This window comes from Seriola dumerili, unplaced genomic scaffold (genome assembly GCF_002260705.1).
Source record: "Seriola dumerili isolate Sdu_G_001 unplaced genomic scaffold, Sdu_1.0 BDQW01000011.1, whole genome shotgun sequence".
Taxonomy (NCBI): Eukaryota; Metazoa; Chordata; class Actinopteri; order Carangiformes; family Carangidae; genus Seriola; species Seriola dumerili.
This window is the reverse complement of record NW_019174266.1, coordinates 52,969-71,258: the sequence shown is the minus strand read 5'-3', so window position 1 is coordinate 71,258 and position 18,290 is coordinate 52,969. Positions and strand designations below refer to the sequence as shown.

At 39.5% G+C, this 18,290-nt stretch overlaps 2 protein-coding genes across 3 annotated transcripts; one reads left to right on the top strand and one right to left on the bottom strand.

The window, feature by feature from the left end:
* The first annotated feature begins 984 nt into the window (after positions 1 to 984).
* LOC111223375 (NLR family CARD domain-containing protein 3-like) lies at positions 985 to 9,956 on the top strand. The gene is made up of 11 exons (XM_022747487.1): positions 985 to 1,047; positions 1,279 to 1,360; positions 1,449 to 1,568; positions 1,783 to 1,861; positions 2,623 to 2,851; positions 3,320 to 5,111; positions 5,209 to 5,382; positions 5,483 to 5,656; positions 6,795 to 6,968; positions 7,542 to 7,588; positions 8,062 to 9,956. The coding sequence occupies exons 2-11, from the start codon at positions 1,317 to 1,319 to the stop codon at positions 8,649 to 8,651; spliced, it is 3,423 nt and encodes a 1,140-aa protein (XP_022603208.1). The 5' UTR covers positions 985 to 1,047; positions 1,279 to 1,316; the 3' UTR covers positions 8,652 to 9,956.
* Positions 9,957 to 10,027: 71 nt separating this feature from the next.
* LOC111223360 (ras association domain-containing protein 8-like) lies at positions 10,028 to 18,290 on the bottom strand. 2 transcript variants are annotated; one of them, XM_022747468.1, is made up of 6 exons: positions 18,220 to 18,290; positions 13,095 to 13,227; positions 11,892 to 12,545; positions 11,534 to 11,799; positions 10,429 to 10,601; positions 10,028 to 10,136 (listed from the first exon to the last, which is right to left on the bottom strand). In XM_022747468.1, the coding sequence occupies exons 2-5, from the start codon at positions 13,195 to 13,197 to the stop codon at positions 10,449 to 10,451; spliced, it is 1,176 nt and encodes a 391-aa protein (XP_022603189.1). In that variant the 5' UTR covers positions 13,198 to 13,227; positions 18,220 to 18,290; the 3' UTR covers positions 10,028 to 10,136; positions 10,429 to 10,448. The 2 variants fall into 2 exon arrangements, with proteins under 2 accessions (XP_022603189.1, XP_022603197.1); XM_022747476.1 differs by lacking the exon at positions 10,028 to 10,136 and having other exon boundaries at positions 10,501 to 10,596.

Here is an 18,290-nt window from a genome sequence, read left to right as displayed (position 1 = left end):
CAGTGGCTTTAAGTTTAGGCTTAGTCGCTACATATATATAAACTTTTGTACCACAGGGTAAAAATATTCCATCAGTGCAAGAGTACAGCGTCACAATAAAAGCACTTCCTCTAGTTACATTGTCACAGAAAAGTACTTTTTGTAGTTGCAATACCACAGTAAAATTACTTCCTGTAGTTACAGTATCACATCACAGTTTATTTTGAATTTGAATTTGAATTTAAGTAGAAAGTGTATAACAATATGGCAAGTTTAAAATCAGTGTAAGAAAAAAAAAACGTAAAAACAAACAAAATGAATAACATATCTAAGGGGACTATACTGTAATATTTGAAAGGAATAAATGTTTAGTAGTTTTTTTTGCAGCTTTTTTCCATAAAATTAAGTGATTTGCAGTGTAGAGCTAGTTCTTTTATAAAAATCATTAATAAGGGACATGTCTTAATACATATACATTTATGGATAAAGAATTTTCCAAAAATAATGTAATTATATGTAATATGTAATTATGTATTTGATAAATATTCAGCTTTCTCATCTTCTATAATGGTTCCAAATGTAGAATATCATTTCTGGTAAACATTGCAGGGGAGTGTTACTATAAAGATAGAAGAAAAGTATATAATCTGTTTCTATTTCTTCCTCACAGAAAGTACAACTATTACTATCCAAATTGGACCTTTGTTTAGGCATGAGGAGTGAGAATGGTCAAGGTAAGAAGTAATTCCGAGGAAGAGTAGAACTGCTCAACTGGTTTTAAAACGCCCATTGAAACAATCCAATATCTGTTTAAATATAGGCTCATGTAGAATATTTTCAGTGGTTTATCGTCCCGTGAAAAACTTTCTTTTGGCACTACATTTTTCAACGCACAAGCGCACTGTATGATGCCGCCTTCTGATTCACTCAGCTGACTTGCGGCTGCGGCGTAATACAGTGCGCTCCGTTTGTGAGTAATAAGTGCGTCTATGTGTGTTTGTCTGTGTGGTTTCTCTCTCTAGTTGTTTCCGGTCTGGTGACGCAGATGATTTCTCCGTGTTTCTTAAGGTATAGTTTTTCGTGTTTTACCTTATATCAATCTTTGATCTTTTATTTAATTTGATTATAAAAAGCAAAAATCTGCAATTCAGTTTTTAAAGGTATTAGTGTATTAAAAGCTGCTGTTATTTAGCTCAGTTTGCCACTGACTGTGCCATCTTTCTCTTTCAAAAGAAAAAAAGTTAGTACCGTAGTCAGTTGTTCTACACTATTACACTACTTCTTATGTTTCATTTTAAGCAAGAGTTATGGTCAAAGAGTAAACACCTTCCTCCAAAATGTCTTTGTGTGGGAAACATGACAGCGAAACAGAAACTCAGAGGTGAGATAAAGATCTTTTGACTATCCAGTACCCAAATCATACTACCATAATGATTCACACTCATAGCTCTGTTTGTTTTGTGTTGAAGCCCAGAGAAACCAGATTCTCCTGCATCCAGCTGTCCTTCCATGAAGAGTAACCACTCTATGTCAGAGCATAAGAATTTTAAAGAGGAACAATCTGATGGTGGAAAGCCAGAAATTAAAAGGTTGTAGCTCAATTTGCATGTCCTCTAAAAAAGGTTCTCTTTACAGCACATTAATTCTGCAGCTTAATCCAAACAGCTATTCATCATTCAGTGTCTTGCTCAAAGACTCCTCAACATGTGTGAGCATGGTATTTAACCATTTAGAGTGATGCTTAATAAGTTGTATGCAGGTCTGAGTCATTAAACGTCCTTAAACATGATGTTTTCTCCACAGTGTTCTGCAGGAGAGCTCAAAGGGTCCCGGATGTCAGTCTGCCCAGCAGGATCAAACATGTCTGAGTTCAATATTTATGGTTTGTAGATTTTCAAACACACCTCTTTTTTTTTTTTTTTTTTTTTTTTTTTTACATTTTCGTTATTACTTTTTTAACACACAGTGTATAACTATAATAGTGAATAAGCGCAAGAATAAAGGAGAAAAAATATATATACATGTATGTACACACATACATATACATACTATACAATTAAAATAAATAAATAAGTTACTAACAAATGTTATTCCTATAACTAGTTATCACCAGTGTCCTACTTCATCCCTCCATACAGTCAACGTAAAGCCAGGTGCGCTAGGCCTGCATCCTACTCCTAATAGAGGAGCCCATCAATCATCTTCAATTTCACTCCCAGGAAACTTTCCAAATTTGTATGTTCAAGATAATAAGTAAAAGGCCCCCATACTTTTTTTTAAAGAGCTCTTGTTTTCCCTTCATAGAATAAGTAATTTTTTGTAAGGATATACATACAGACAATTCCTTTAACCATTTACCAATACTTATGTTTTGCTTGTGACAAACATAGATCTACAAAGATCTGCTATTTCTTCCTTAAATTATGTTCTTTGGGATAACAGAAAAAGTTGGGCTCCATTGTTAATTGTACATAAAATCTCTTCTATCATATATTTTACCTCTTCCCTCAAACACACCTTTGACTATTAACTACAAAACTCAGAAATTAAACTATACCATTCTGACCGTACCAAGCAAACACATATGCCAGATGTTGTGTTTTAGTAGTTTAAACTGAATGTTACATGTATTGTCTTTTCCAGCTGATTGAGGAGGAAGTTTTCACTCTTGCGAGAAAGGAGCTGAAGAGCTACCAGACGGTACTGAGAGCAGATTACCCACAATGCTTAGAGACGCATAGGGAGGATAGGGAGGGGGCGGATGGTGAGATGGAGGAGCAGATGAAGAGAAGCAAAGAAGCATTTATGGAGATCGTGCTGCACATCCTGAGGAAAATAAAACAGGAAGACTTGGCTGAGTCCCTGCAGAACAGTGAGTGACTTTGAACAGCTTTAGAAGTATAAATGTTAGAGGAACTCTGCTCTGAGAGGGAAGTGAGAATGTCAATGACCTTTGCCTCCCTTGTGCATTGAAGTCTCTGTCCTATTCTCTGTTTTGGGCAGTTTGTCTGTTTTACTTCTGTTTGGTCCTGTTCAGTCCCCCTGATGTTTCCTCATGTCCCTGAGTTTTGCCAGCTTATTGGATTTTCTGAGTTTTGTTTTCTTGCCATTTCCTCAGTTTTGCATCAGTTTTTAAAGTCTGTTTGTTTATTAAATTACCCTTTTTGCACTTACCAACTTTTGTTTGAGTTTGTCTCCATTTGGGTCCTGAAAACACTCACATTATAACAGTTTGTCCTCCAGATGAACTGAACCAAAACTTTAGAGCCACACTTCACGGATATGATTTCTGTCATTTTCTCTTTGATCCTCTTCTGATTTGAGTTTTTGTTTGTTTAAGGAGCTCAAGATGCTGTGTGTCGACGAAAACTCAAATCTAACCAGAGGAAGAGATTTCAGAATGTGTTTGAGGGCCTTGCTAAAGCAGGAAACCCAACATCTCTGAAGAACATCTACACAGAGCTCTACATCACAGAGGGAGAGAGTTCAGAGAACTGTAATGGACATGAAGTCACAGCGATTAAAATAACCAACAGCAGGAAACCAGACACACCAGAAACAACCATCAGACAAGAAGACATCTTTAAAGCCTCACCTGGAAGAGACGGACCAATCAGAACAGTGATGACAATGGGAGTGGCTGGCATTGGGAAAACCGTCTCATCACAGAAGTTCACTCTGGACTGGGCTGAAGACAAAGTCAACCAGGACATACTGTTCATATTTCCATTCACCTTCAGAGAGCTGAATGTGCTGAAAGAGAGAAAGTTCAGCTTGGTGGAACTTGTTCATCTCTTCTTTCCTGAAACCAAAGAAGCAGGAATCTGCAGGTTTGATCAGTTCCAGGTCGTGTTCATCTTTGACGGTCTGGATGAGTGTCGACTTCCTCTGGACTTCCACAACACTGAGATCCTGACTGATGTTACAGAGTCCAGCTCAGTGGACGTGCTGCTGACAAACCTCATCAGGGGGAAACTGCTTCCCTCTGCTCGCCTCTGGGTAACCACACGACCTGCAGCAGCCAATCAGATCCCTCCTGAGTGTGTTGACGTGGTGACGGAGGTCAGAGGGTTCACTGACCCACAGAAGGAGGAGTACTTCAGGAAGAGGTTCAGAGATGAGGAGCAGGCCAGCAGGATCATCTCCCACATCAAGACATCACGAAGCCTCCACATCATGTGCCACATCCCAGTCTTCTGCTGGATCACTGCTACAGTTCTGGAGGATGTCTTGAAAACCAGAAGGAGAGGAGAGCTGCCCAAGACCCTGACTGAGATGTACATCCACTTCCTGGTGGTTCAGGCCAAACTGAAGAAGGTCAAGTATGATGGAGGATCTGAGACAGATCCACACTGGAGTCCAGACACCAGGGAGATGATTGAGTCTCTGGGAAAACTGGCTTTTGAGCAGCTGCAGAAAGGAAACCTGATCTTCTATGAATCAGACCTGACAGAGTGTGGCATCGATATCAAAGCAGCCTCAGTGTACTCAGGAGTGTTCACACAGATCTTTAAAGAGGAGAGAGGCCTGTACCAGGACAAGGTGTTCTGCTTCATCCATCTGAGTGTTCAGGAGTTTCTGGCTGCTCTTCATGTCCATCTGACCTTCATCAACTCCGGAGTCAATTTAATGTCAGAAGCACAAATAAACCCCAAGGAGGCTAACACAGAAAAGGTGGACGCTGCAATGACAAACTTCTATAAGAGTGCTGTGGACGAGGCCTTAAAGAGTCCAAATGGACACCTGGACTTGTTACTCAGATTCCTCCTGGGTCTTTCACTGCAGACCAATCAAAATCTTTTACAAGGCCTGTTGTCACAGAGAATTAGCAGCACAAAGACATATCAAGAAACAGTTGGGTACATCCAGAAAAAGATGAGGGAGAATCACAGTCCAGAGAAAATCATCAATCTGTTCCACTGTTTGAGCGAACTGAAGAGCTGTTCTCTAGTGGAAGAGGTGCAAAAGTACCTGAGTTCAACATCACCCTCTCCTGATCAATGGGCAGCTCTGGTCTTCATCTTACTGTCATCAGAAGACAACCTGGATGTGTTTGAGCTTAAGAAATACTCTGCTTCAGAGAAAGCTCTTTTGAGGCTACTGCCAGTGGTTCAAGCTTCAAGAGAAGTCGTGTACGTATATACATGTCAAGTCAATTTCAATGTAGCCTTTTCTGTGTGTGAGGAAAAAATGACAATCACTTATTTTACTTTGCTTAATGCTTTTCAGGTTGAGCGGTTGTAACCTCTCGAGGAAAAGCTGTGAGGCTTTGTCCACAGTTCTCAGCTCCCAGTCCTCTAAGGTGAGATTGCTGGACCTGAGTAACAACGACCTGCAGGACATAGGAGTGAAGCATCTCTCTGCTGGGCTAGAGAGTCCACACTGTACTCTGGAAACTCTCAGGTCAACATTTAGTTCCATGTTAAAGATCACCCAGCAAGCTATTGATTATTGTACATCTTCAGTATGTGATGTGACTGACTAAACTAAAATCTGCCCTCAGGTTGAGCGGCTGTAACCTGTCGGAGAGAAGCTGTGAAGCTCTGGCCCCAGTTCTCAGCTCCCAGACCTCTAGTCTCAGAGAGGTGGACCTGAGCAACAACGACCTGCAAGATTCAGGAGTGAAGCTGCTCTCTGTTGGACTGGAGAGCCCCCACTGTACACTGGAAACTCTCAGGTCAGGATGAGTAAGTTTGACATTTGGGGCTTATTTTAAATAAAATTGTCTCCAATATGGTGCGTTGGATCAGGACACCCAACCCTGACTTGGGTTTTCAGGGAAATGTTTATGACATCAGGTACACCGGTTCATGGCAGAGGTGAACTGCTTTTATTTGAGACTGTCTTCCTGTAAAAAAAAAAACAAAAAAAACAAAAAACAAACCCATATATTGTCTGTGCAGCTGGTTATTATGACCCATAGATAAATTGTTATAGTAGTAGTTATGACAGGAGCAAAGGAGTGTCAATATGACACAGGAGAGCAGTGTTTAATTCCCATTCCAATGTCTTTCTATTATCCACGACCGTTTGACAAAGTGAACCATGTCGTTATTGTAACCATGACAACAAAGGTCTTCTAATGTTGAGGAAGAACTTAGTTTAACCTAAATCACGATCTTCTCCTAAACCTAGTAGTTTTTGTGCCTCAAACTAACCAAGTCATGTATTATAGTAATTATGGCAACAAAGGTAGGTATGTCACTCTCGGTACAGTCTGCGTGTTTATTACTGTAACCATGACAACCAAGGTCCATTTCGCCTGTCACCGTAGGAGCGCTATCTTGGGAGAACCTCCTATTGGTTGTATCATAGGGATAAAAAAAAAAACCCACCTGTGTGGTGGCTCAGGTTGGAGGAGTTGTTGATCCATTTGGATGCAGTCATGGTTTAGAGCGAAACAATTTGAATATTCTCCTTACCAAGAAACAAAATAAACAATCCAGAAAGAGGTGGGGGAAAAAAAACTATTGACACGATTTTTGTTTTATGTAACTGTGATTGGATTCATAGCAATTTTCAAATTACACAGGAGTCAGTGGGGGTTTAGCTTTGGATTTGGATATTCTCCCTGTTGGTAAATGAGTAAAACTCACTCGTGCACTTAGTTATAGTATAATGATTATTATAAGAAGTGCTCTCTAGAATTACTGGTGCTTGGGGAGGGGGGTCTGGTGCGTTTGTTTTTTTTACGCATGCCTCAGAGCTATGAGTGGGTGAGGGTTATGACATTTAACATGCTAATCAGTGGACTAATATGAAAATCTATCATGGAACAAGTTTCACATTGACAGTCAGATTCTGTCCCTATGCAGGCTTTCAGGCTGTCTGATCACAAAGGAGGGGTGTGCTGCTTTGGAGTCAGGGCTGAAATCCAACCCCTCCCATCTGAGAGAGCTGGACCTGAGCTACAATCATCCAGGAGACTCAGGAGAGGAGCTGCTGTCTGCTGCACTGAAGAATCCACAATGGAGACTGGACACTCTCAGGTATTTAATTCCAATCATCTGATAGAATTTTTTGTCCAAAGTGACTCATAACAAGTGTACTTAAACTCAGCAAGAACTCATCTCTCCCCAACAAACAACTAAGAGCGTGTTTAGTGCCACAGAAAAAGTGTTTAGTATAAGAGTCTTTCAAAGAATTAGTTGGTGTCATCAGCATAGAGGTTGTAGGAGAAGTTATGATGGAGAAATGGGGCAGGAGAGGGAGTTTGCCTCTATGAAGTTGTTCTGGAAGTATTACGCAAACAGTTGGTTAAGTAGACTTTTTCAATTGTCTTAGAGGGAAAGGGAGGTAGAGGTACAGGTATATGATTTTTAACTTTTGAGGGACTCAAAGAGGGGAGGGGGGTCTGGCACTGACTGAGGTTGACGTAGGCAGTGGAGGGAATGTGTCCTGAGAGCAGTGAAGTCTGATGGTACAGGCAGACAACAACAGACTTGACCCTTTAGACAGATATCAATAGCTTTCATACTGTTTTTCTTCCACTTTGACTGGCTGACAGTCCTGTTTCATGGTGGGTATGACTGAACGTGTATGAAATTAATTCTGATCTCCAGGATGGAGCACGGTGGACTACAGAGGCTAAAACCCGGTATAAGAAAGTGTGAGTGTATTTCAACTTAACTTCACAAGAACATAACCACGTATGTTTAATTATTTAACATGACTTTTTTGTTTACTGAAGTACAACAATGAAGTCTGAAAGATTACCCATCATTCATCTGTATCCATCATTATATATGCTTCACTCTGCATGCAATGTTAAGATGGACCCTGACTTCAGCTTGTTAGTTTCCTGTCTGTCATGCAACAACACTTTCACCTACCTTGGTTTCAGTATTGAATAATGAGGTTAATATAACATCTGTGCAACATCAGTCAAGTTGTATCTGATGAAAATTGATTATCTTAATGATCGAAGATTTTTGAGGATTAACCCTACTAAATTAATTCAAAGTTGGGTAACTGACTTTGTTTGAATCAGTTCACTTAACTGTCAGTAGTGAGTTTTTGTGAAGTTGCTAATAAATCAACAGAGGTTGAACTTCTGTTGCACTGTCTTGTTCTCTCCATCAGATGCCTGTGAACTGGAACTGGACCCAAACACAGCAAACAGAACCCTCAAACTAACAGACAACAACAGAAAGGTGACAGCAAGAGAGGCGCAGCCGTATCCTGATCACCCAGAGAGATTTGATTTTTGGCCGCAGGTCCTGTGTAGCAATGGTTTGACTGGTCGCTGTTACTGGGAGGTCAAGTGGAGAGGACATGTTAACGTATCAGTGGCTTACAAAGGAATTGGAAGGAGAGGAGAAGGGGATGAGTGCAAGCTTGGAAAGAATGATCAGTCCTGGAGTCTGATCTGCTCTCAGGAGGGTTACTCCGTCTGTCACAGTGACAGAGAAATCAAACTGCCTCTCCCCTCCTCGTCTGTCTCTCACACAGTAGCAGTGTATGTGGACTGTCCTGCTGGCACTCTGTCCTTCTACAGCGTCTTCTCTGACACACTGATCCACCTCCACACCTTCAACACCAACTTCACTGAACCTCTGTATCCTGGGTTTGAACTTTGGTTCATATGTTCGTCTTGGTCGGAGTTTAGGTTGAGGGCCGGTTCGTCATTGTCTCTGTGTTCTCCCACAGAAAGCACAGAGACAAGTGTATGAGAGGTGTCTGTAGGTGTGTATTGAAGTGGATGGTGGTCTTCAGTGACTGAGGACAGCTGCTGAAATCCAAGTTGAGAAGCAGATCAAGTCTGAAACTGAAAACATTCATTTGTGTGATGTATTTTCATATATATATATATATATATATATATATATATATATATTCAAAAGAGGATCTAATGAGCAGCATTTATTATTGTTTTAATACAATTAAATCAGAGTAGCTGTGTTTAGACAATATCTTGTTTTAGGAACATAGGTAGAAAATGAGAATAATTTCTAGCCATTCCTGTAGTTCTTAGGAACTTCAGAGACTCCAATATGACATCAAAAGACTTACACAAGAGTCACAAAATGGACATTTATTCAAAAATATCTGTTTCTGTATACACAAATAGAAATATAACAAAGTGATATATAGTCACATATGACAGATGCAAGGATAGGCTCAGCTGTGAGATTTCACATCCAAAATCCTGCAGTGAATTCCTGGTGAACAGACGTTATTATCTATAGAGTCGATATTTGCTGTGAATCCACATCAGGACTGGGATAATGCCTGTACCTGTCCAGACCTGTCCAGCTGGATTAGTGATGAGAGTTGATGATCCACGGTTCATATCAAGGATATGGTTCGTTTCCAGCTATTTTATTTGCATGTGTGCAGTTTGGCTTTTTGTGTATGTCAAACACTTTGTCTCTGTTCTTCTCCAAACTTGTTTTCTGATGTTAATCACACAGGATAATCTATAAGTGCAAAATTACTCCTCTTCAAACAATCTTTGCTGCCCGAATGGTTTATAATACATAGAGCTGAAATGAGTAGTTGATTAATTGATTTGTAGATGTGATAGTAAATTACGCGTGTCTTGGCTATGGACTGTTTGTTGACAGGTGTTGGACATTTGAAAACATCTTTTGACTTTTGAAAGTTGTGGCATTTTTTTTTTTTTTTTTACTTTTTCCTGACATTTTATAAACCAAACAATTAAACAATGAATTCTTTATGAAATATAAAGCAGCCCTGTTGTGATTGTATGTGGACTCTTAGACGTTCAGTTATGTATGTATTTTCGTTTCTCATAAAAGTTCACGAGCATATGCATACATGTGCTTGTACAGTATATTAAGTGCATACACGGGGCTGTTAATGGACGAAGCTTTGGCGTCCTCTAGTGGAGAAAAGATTGCTGCTTTGTGTGAGCTTGAAATGATACCTTCTATAAAGGTCATATTGTGTGAGCTATGAATTACAAACAGACTATATATTAACACAACAAGCAAACATACAATACAAACATTTGTTTAATTTTAATTCAAAGACAGTCTTGTTCTTCATTTTTACAAAAAAAACAGGCAGTGACACAAACACACACACACACACACACACACACACACACACACACACACACACACACAGAATAAGGTCTGGACTGTCTTTGGGTTTTCAGACTCTGAGAACTTTTTTCTCTTCTAGTCCATGTCCTGCAGTAGAAAAAGAGAGTTATTCATGATTGTTTCAGTTTATTTTCACTTGTAATCATCAAAATAGGAGTGCCTGTTTTTCTTCTGCCATTTCTACATTCATGTGTTCATTTGTGTTTTTGTTTTCTTAATCTGATCTGAGAAGATGAAAAACTGGACACACAATTTTTTCACCTGAGAGTGAAACTGAGCTTTTCTTCCCTGTCCTGTTCCCTTTTAATGCCTACGTACATTTTACTCCCATAGAAAAGTAAAAATAACTGTAATAATTAATATTTTCTTGTTGACGTACAGTGAGGGTTTCAGCTGCTCCTACTCCATGATACCGGCGTTGCTGAGGTAAACTTCAGTGATAGGCAGCGAGTTTGTCTGGTCGTTGTTGGCACCACCAGTCTGCTGGATGAACTGCTGCAGGTTACACTGCCTCAGCTCCTTATTCAGCTCCTCAACCAGCTGCCATCTGTCCTAGAGGATGGAGGAATATTATATCACCAACAAGAATTACCTGTGTATCAAAGCCTGATATATCTTATTCCTCTGAACCACAGAGCTCCATTTATATTCAAATACTATTAAAAACACATTAATGAAACATACAGTTGCACTGGGTGACATGTTCCTTCATTATCATGAACACACACACCGGCTGCCACAAATAGTCACTAGAGCACCAAATGTATATAAATACACAGGTGAAAATAGCCCCAAACAAATGCACTATTTACCCTGTTTGACTAACATTTGCGAAAAAACAGGTGTTGTACAGAATTACTGGGCATTTTTTTTGTTAAATATGAAACCAATGGAGTTTGGGCTGAGCGACACAGACCGGATGGGGAAGTCTACTAAAAGACGGACTAACACACTGTTGGTTTGGGTCTTTTTGTGGGATTTGTTGACCATAACAAAGTGAAAGTCACATTCACTTTTATTCACACTGCTGGTTTGTTCTTTGTTTCACAGTATACAGCGCACCACCAGGAGAGGCAAACCAGGCAAATGTGGAAAGTGGAAAAGGGGCCCCCGATGGCTCCTCACATTGGCACATTTTGTAATGACAACTATAAACCCCCTTAAACCTCCCATAAAGACATTATACAGTGTGCTGCTGTCGCCCCAAAGCCCACCAGAGCCGCTGATGATATGTGTTGTAGCTACCATGGGAGCTATTCAGGGTTTTTCTTTACCTTAAATTTAATTTTTAATTTGATCAGGCAGATTTTGAGGTAATAACTGAAAACGTGTGCGTTGTAGTGACTATTTGTGGTTTGTGTGACAAAGCTAATGTCATAGCTTCAGGTTTCTCTGTTCCCTCAAAGTTTGGAAAAGGTCACAAAAACAGTGTGCAAATTCACTTCACCTCCATGTGTTGAATCCACTGATCACAGTAGTTATACCTGTAGTATTCCTGCTGCAGTCTGAAGCTCCCTCTGTGTCTCTGATGCCGTTGCATTCAGTTTTTCTCCCTGCTGCAGGCGGTTGTGGAGCTCCTGCCTCAGGGGCCCCAGGGCCTCCTCCTGCTGCTGACTCACTGCAGAGCTTAGTTTGTGGGCTGTGAGTTGTATGTCCTGTTCTACATGTGCAGAACGGGCCTGGAGCTCCTTGATCTGATTGTTGTGATCATCCATTGATGAGTGTATCTGGTGTAGGTGTCTGTGCATATCTGTTGATAACAGTGTTAACATTTCTTATTTTAAAAGTGTCAGAGGATGAAGACAGTTGCCACAATCAGTGAACATAGGTTTGAACACGTACCTTCCTCTCTGTCCAGCTCTGCCTGTAACTGTTCCTCCCAGTGTGCTCTGTGCATCAGCTCTGCCTCGTTCTGCCTCAGCTGCTGCTCCAGTTCCTCCAGTTCCTCTGTAAGGTCCTGATTCAGGATTGGAACCACAGCGGATGACCTCTCCTGCTCCCACACCTCTGTTTCCCTTTCCAGAGCTTGAATCTGAATCTCCAGGTCTTGTAACCTCCTCTGTTGCTGCAGAATCTGCCTGAACACTTCCTCTTTGAAGGGGTAAGAGGGGACAGCTTTCACAGAGTTGGGAGCGTCTAGGAAAGAGACAGGGGACGCTCGTGGTTCTGGGGATGCCCTAGGCGATGGAGACCAGGCCCTATTTGGTTTAGTCCTCCTGGGAAGTGTTGAGGGACCCAGATTGAAGGTGAGAGCCTTGTGTGGTCCTCTGTATTTGGGGGGCTCTGGTTCTGATGGTCTGGGTAGGGGAATATGTCTCTCTATGGTTGATGTGTTCTGTCCATCACTGAGGCTGGGACCGGTCCGCCGCAGAATGAACTGGACCTCTGGAGCCAGCTGTCCCAGCTGAGCCAGATGCTGCAGGGGACAGTCATCGGCAACCAGATGTTTCTCATTCTCTCGTAGCTTCAAGATAAGAATGTAACGACCAGTCTGACCTGTGGAAAACAGGTACAGATACACATGAAAGATTAATATTCAACAGTACAAAATATTACAACCAACAAACAGCTGAATGTAGGGGGCTGCATTTTGAGGCTGTCAAAGGGGAAGTTTTAATGATTCTACTCTATAAAACAAAATAAAAGACATGCAATAAAAAGCATGTACATTAAACAGTTTACTTTAGTGCACCCCATAATATAAAACTGCAGGAAAAAAGCAAACAATGTGATGATGTTGCTATTCTAAAATGAAGATATAAAATGTTATTTTAAGTCTGTACAGTCCTCTAATGAAGAAATATCCCATTAGGAGCTATAGCATTCTCAGCAAATCTTACAACAATCAATCAGTTAGATATTCCACTTTCGTAGTTAACAGCTTGATGGATGGTGTTACAGAAAGCTACTGTAATTAATTCTGTTCCAGAAACTGTGACAGCAAAACTTGCCAGTCTCCAAAAAGTAGAAGTAATAGCAGTAGCAGTAACAGTGTTTAAAGGATATGTGAATAAATCAGTGTTGGATGAAAATTGACAAACTTACCAATTGCTTGTGCAAGAGCTATCACGACGTCCTGACAGGAAGTGCTTCGTGATACGCCACAAACCACTCTGACCACACCCTCCACCCACACCTTCAGCTCCATCACTCAGCAGCACCAGGCTCCACCAGTGACCTGCAGGAAGACAGTTGTACACATTAGTAAGCTTTACATGTAACCTTTTTTTTAACATTAAACCAAACTGTCAATAAATAAAACAACAAAAATAAAAACAAAACTGAACCATCACTACAAGGACTGAGTTATATGATGATGGGTGGGTAATATAAATATGTCGACCAGCAGAAATGACCATGTTATCTTGTGCAGGTGATGTTGCAAAACTAATAAATGGCATATTAGATTGTGATATTATTTGGCATCAATGTCATAAATACTTTGATTTGCACTGGTTGAATCAGTACTCAGAATCTTTATACCATTAACTGTTTAACTGTTGGCCCTCCCCATTTTACACATAGAGACCACCCACAGGTGAGATGGCACAGTATGTTCAGGTGACAACAACCTTCCAGAATCTCCTCCACTGAAGAAAATATGTTTTTGGGCCAAAGAAAACTCTGACAAAGAAAGCAATAAGACCAGAGCACAGGCGGACTGGCCATGGGGACTATGGGCTCAAAACCCAGTCGGCCAGTGGACAGTCAGTATCCTGGAAGTACAAGTCTGGGTTTGCCAAGATCGAGAACCCTTTGAACTGATAAAGGGCTGCAGCTTGACTCATAACTGACTTTTTTTTTTCTCCTCGATGTGTAAGTAACTCGTAACCACCTTCAGTAGGCATGCTAACTGTAGCTAACTTGCTAAGGGTGGTTTGGCCAAAGGGAGACCAGTGGTGTGGCTGTAGAAGCATTTGTTTTGGTCTGAGATGCTGGTGGTCAAGTGCAACATCTACTGGCAGTGACGTTAAGTAACAGTGTCAACAGTGTAAATTTCCTCTTACAAATAAAAGCATGCATCCAAAATTGTACTAAAGTAAAAGTACTATCAGTTAAATGTACTCATGATAAAATTGACTAAACCAGCAGTTAACAGTCATTCCAGCCTTGCTACAGTATGTTATTCATAAACAGTCAGTTAAATTTCCATATGAATTACTATATAATTTCCTATATAATTTCACATATACTGTATATCAGTATCGAAGTATTATTAATTTCGCTCACTCACTCCTCACTAGGCTAAACGTCATCTTTTTCATTTAGTTTAATTTGGATATTTGGGTTTAAAATGTGTACTGTCCCTTTAAGAGAACAACGGCTAACGGCAGCGGCACCCGCTGGAGAGAGAGCGCGAAAAGAGGGAGACATGGAAGTTGCTATGGAGGGAAGGAGAAGCTAGCAATCCAATTAAAAATTACGGAAAGACAGAAAATGGAGAAAAGAAACAAGGTTTGACCGTTAGAACCGTTTTTATTTAATTGAAGGAGTGACTTTATCTGCCGTTGTTGCCGGGTGCTGCTCTTGAGGTCGACTTTTTAAAGAGGACATGGTGAGTTTTTTAGCTAATGTGTAATTTTTGTAATTTGTCGTAGTCATGTTCTTTGTTTTTAAAACCAAACGTGTAACCAATCGTGTCAGTAACAGTGAAGTAAGACAGTGTAAGAAGCTTCGTGTTGTCATTTGGCCTCAGAAATTGTGAAGCTAGCAATACACGCCACAGTAAGTTAATTTAACTTTGAGATGAGGTGAATTCTGACGCCATTAGAGGCTGTGACACAGATTTAATTATATTAAACATCTCTCACTTCATGATAAGAACTATAAAAGTGCCAAAAAACAGAGTGCTAATGGTTTCAAAGCAACCATGACTGACAGTTTCAGAAACTACAATTCAATATTAACATTAATTAAATTAAGTTACACGCTATTTGCCTCTGGTTTTGCTTGTTAACAAACGTGTTTAAAAAAGCGTGCTATTTAAATTGTGTGGAAACAAGGTCAGCCGTTGTAGTTGTAATTATGAAATAGACTGAATACTCCCAAATTGGTATAAGGGTACAAAGAGACATGATGCTGACATTTTTTATGATTGCAGCAATACCGTTGTGGTGTGTTTCACTCTAACCTAGCTGAGACCTTTTCCCTTTTCCTTTTCCACGCACCTGGGAAATAGGTGAAGCTTTGCCAGAAATAACTGTTCCCTGCCCCTACTGCTGTTCAGCAGCTCTATTTTAATGGTGAGTACTGATGGCCTTTTCTTTATTTCATATATTTTTTTAAATATATTTCCTTGTGGTGCGTTGGTGTTACAGTAAAATTAAACTCAAGTTAAACTATATGTAATGGCCCTTGGTAAAACAAAAGAACTGAGCTAACTCAAACAGAAAGAAAAAACTACATTAACTATTACATAAGAGAATGAATGCTACAATATCTCTTAAACTCTACAAGGATTCGACAGAACCTAAAAAAGCAAAACTTGTAATATTTTTGGTAGTCTGGCTGCCTTTCATATAATTTCAAGAGCCATAAAGTCCACTTGGCTTTGATGGTTTCCTCTGAACAGAGATGACAACATATGTTTATCTCATCAAAAAAGTCCCTGCTGTGCTTCATTCACTCATACATCATGTACAGTAATTGGTGTCAATGTCATTTAATTTCAGTATCTGAAAAGCTATGATAATAAGGTATTGGTGAAACCTATATCTTTAGGTCACTAAAGGTCACATCACTCTTTTCACACATAAACAGACAGGCTGCTCTTCCCTTTTTACTATAACAAAGTATTGATATATAAACATCTTGAAATGGTATGACTTTGTCTCTAAATTACAATTTTATTTTCCCAACATTATGACTTTGTTTTCTCTTCTGTGGCCTTACACTCCATCATAGGGGATCAGGAGCAAATGTCTTGGTAAGATTTGGATCAACTGACCCCTTTAACCACATTTTAGTTACCCCATACAGACATTGTCTGAATAACCAAATGAAAAATGTTGGTAGTAAACGTTCTTGTTTGCTCTGATTAAATAACACTAATTCAGGCAGTATTATATTCATCTATAAAACATACTTTGTTGTGGCTTATATAAAGTTTTGAGATTGTTGAATGTAGTAATTGAAATGGACTAAAGCACCTGGAGACTTTCAGATTAGTATTTTTCTTGTCTCTATCATGGGAACAGAGCAACTTTCTCACCCTGTTGTTTCCATATGATACTGTAACCTCCCACCTGAGTAATGTATGAAAAATGAAGCCAGGCTTAGAGTGGAAACGAGTATAAGATATCACTATCTTGGTGTCAGTATCGACAGGGGTGGTTTCAGAAATTTTCTGACACGGAATTCCAAAGCAAACAACCTTTTTTTTTTGTAAAGCATAAAAAAAGAAGATTACAACATTCAATATGGGACCATAAGACAAACAACAGTGTGTTTGAAAGCACCTGACACATCTGTAAATATTTTTTCTTTACTTTTCACTGTTGTTCCCCCTCCTCCCTTTTGCATTCAGAAGCAGGAAAGATGATCTGGAGAGACCAGTTCTCACTTAAACTGCTTTAGTGTTTCTCTCTTGCTTAAAGAGAAAGTTGGGAAGTGACTAAATACATTCACTCTAGTACACACTTTAACATTATTTGCATTTTTACTTACATTTCTACTTCATATTTCTTCTTTTGCTCCACTTGCTGCACATTCAACATAAAATAACGTTATCTGGGGATAGATGGAGCCCATGCACTCTTCAAACACAAAACAGCACACAGTAGATATCCTGTTAAGTATCACTGTGCAGTTTCGGTAATCCAAACTCTAATCATTAACTAAGTACGGTTTGTTTTTTTTGGCATAAGTCAGCTGAAACTCAAGTTACATGAAACTCAATCAAAACTTAAGTGAAAATAGTGAATTTCTAACCAAGCATTGACTAAACTTGTCATATGACAAATTGTTAGCTCATTAGCAGACTTCCCAGCATGCAGCACAGTGTGTGGCTTCAATAAAGTGGTGCAAACTGTTGCTGATATTTGTGTTGCCTGGCTCCACATCTCTGTTGGCAATGGTGAATTTTGAAAATGTAGGGAGGAGCTGTTGGGAACATTATTATTGTGGGGGTGTAAGTTTGTGGTGGTGCAATAAAGATAATTAGATGATAAATTATTACAGCACTCTTAAGAAGATGTGCATTTAATATCCCTCTGTGTATTTACCTTTGTGCTGCTGTAGCTTCAGTGTGACAGCAGACAGTTCAGAATTGTGCTGTTACTCGGTCCAAACCAGTAATACTGCCAGGTGACGTACATGATGACATGTAACTTTACCAGCGTGTTTGCATAGCAAGGTGCATAAACCTGTAAGTGAACATTTTGTCTTTCTGAATTTATTCTCTTCAGACATTAGAAGAACCCTCAGTGATCAGTTAACACAAGTAGCAAATTTAAAGTTTGCATAAGATGTTTGAAGTGTGTGAAAGTCTGGTGTTTGCAGGAGAAGACACACAGATTTGCTGAGGGCAGGAATGTGGCAGAGCATGCTGACATTCCTCGAGGACTCAGACTCCACCCACACATACCTCCTCTCTCTCTGTTTACTAACTTCACTACTCCAAACCATTTTCAGTATCACCGTCATTCAGAAAATAATCAGCGAGAACTAAAAGTCCCCAAAACCCTGGAAACTGTAACTAGAAAATATGTTTTTCTTTGCAGTTAAAACTTTAATTCTAGGCACCTTTGAAAATATTAAGAACTGAAACTGGTGAAAGTGTTCCTCCTTTTCCTGATTAAAAAAATAATTTTTTATCTTTCCCTCATAAGAAAATTTTCTTCACATATGGTAAAAAAAAGACATTTCTCAAATGTGAAATGACACAAGTAAACTTTTATCCTACTCAGTTTCATTTGAATATTTTTCTTGATACAAGAATCTTTTTAAGTTTAATCATGATTATTGTCGTTGTAAATGAACTATATTCTAAGCTCTTTTATTTACCAAATAGAAATTAAATCAACTGTTGTTTACATTAGAAACAAATATCACCAGTGACATTTTTCCCTCCTGAAAAACAAACTATTTTTTATTAGTAGATAATAAATAGCGTCTTTCCAACCATGTTATCAGGTTGTTAGAGCTCAGAGATAAATTTTAACACACTTACCTGCTAATTCGAGCCTCTCAGTTTCATTGATGGTCCTTGTCTTTGTCACTGTTGTGTGTTCAGGCTGGTGG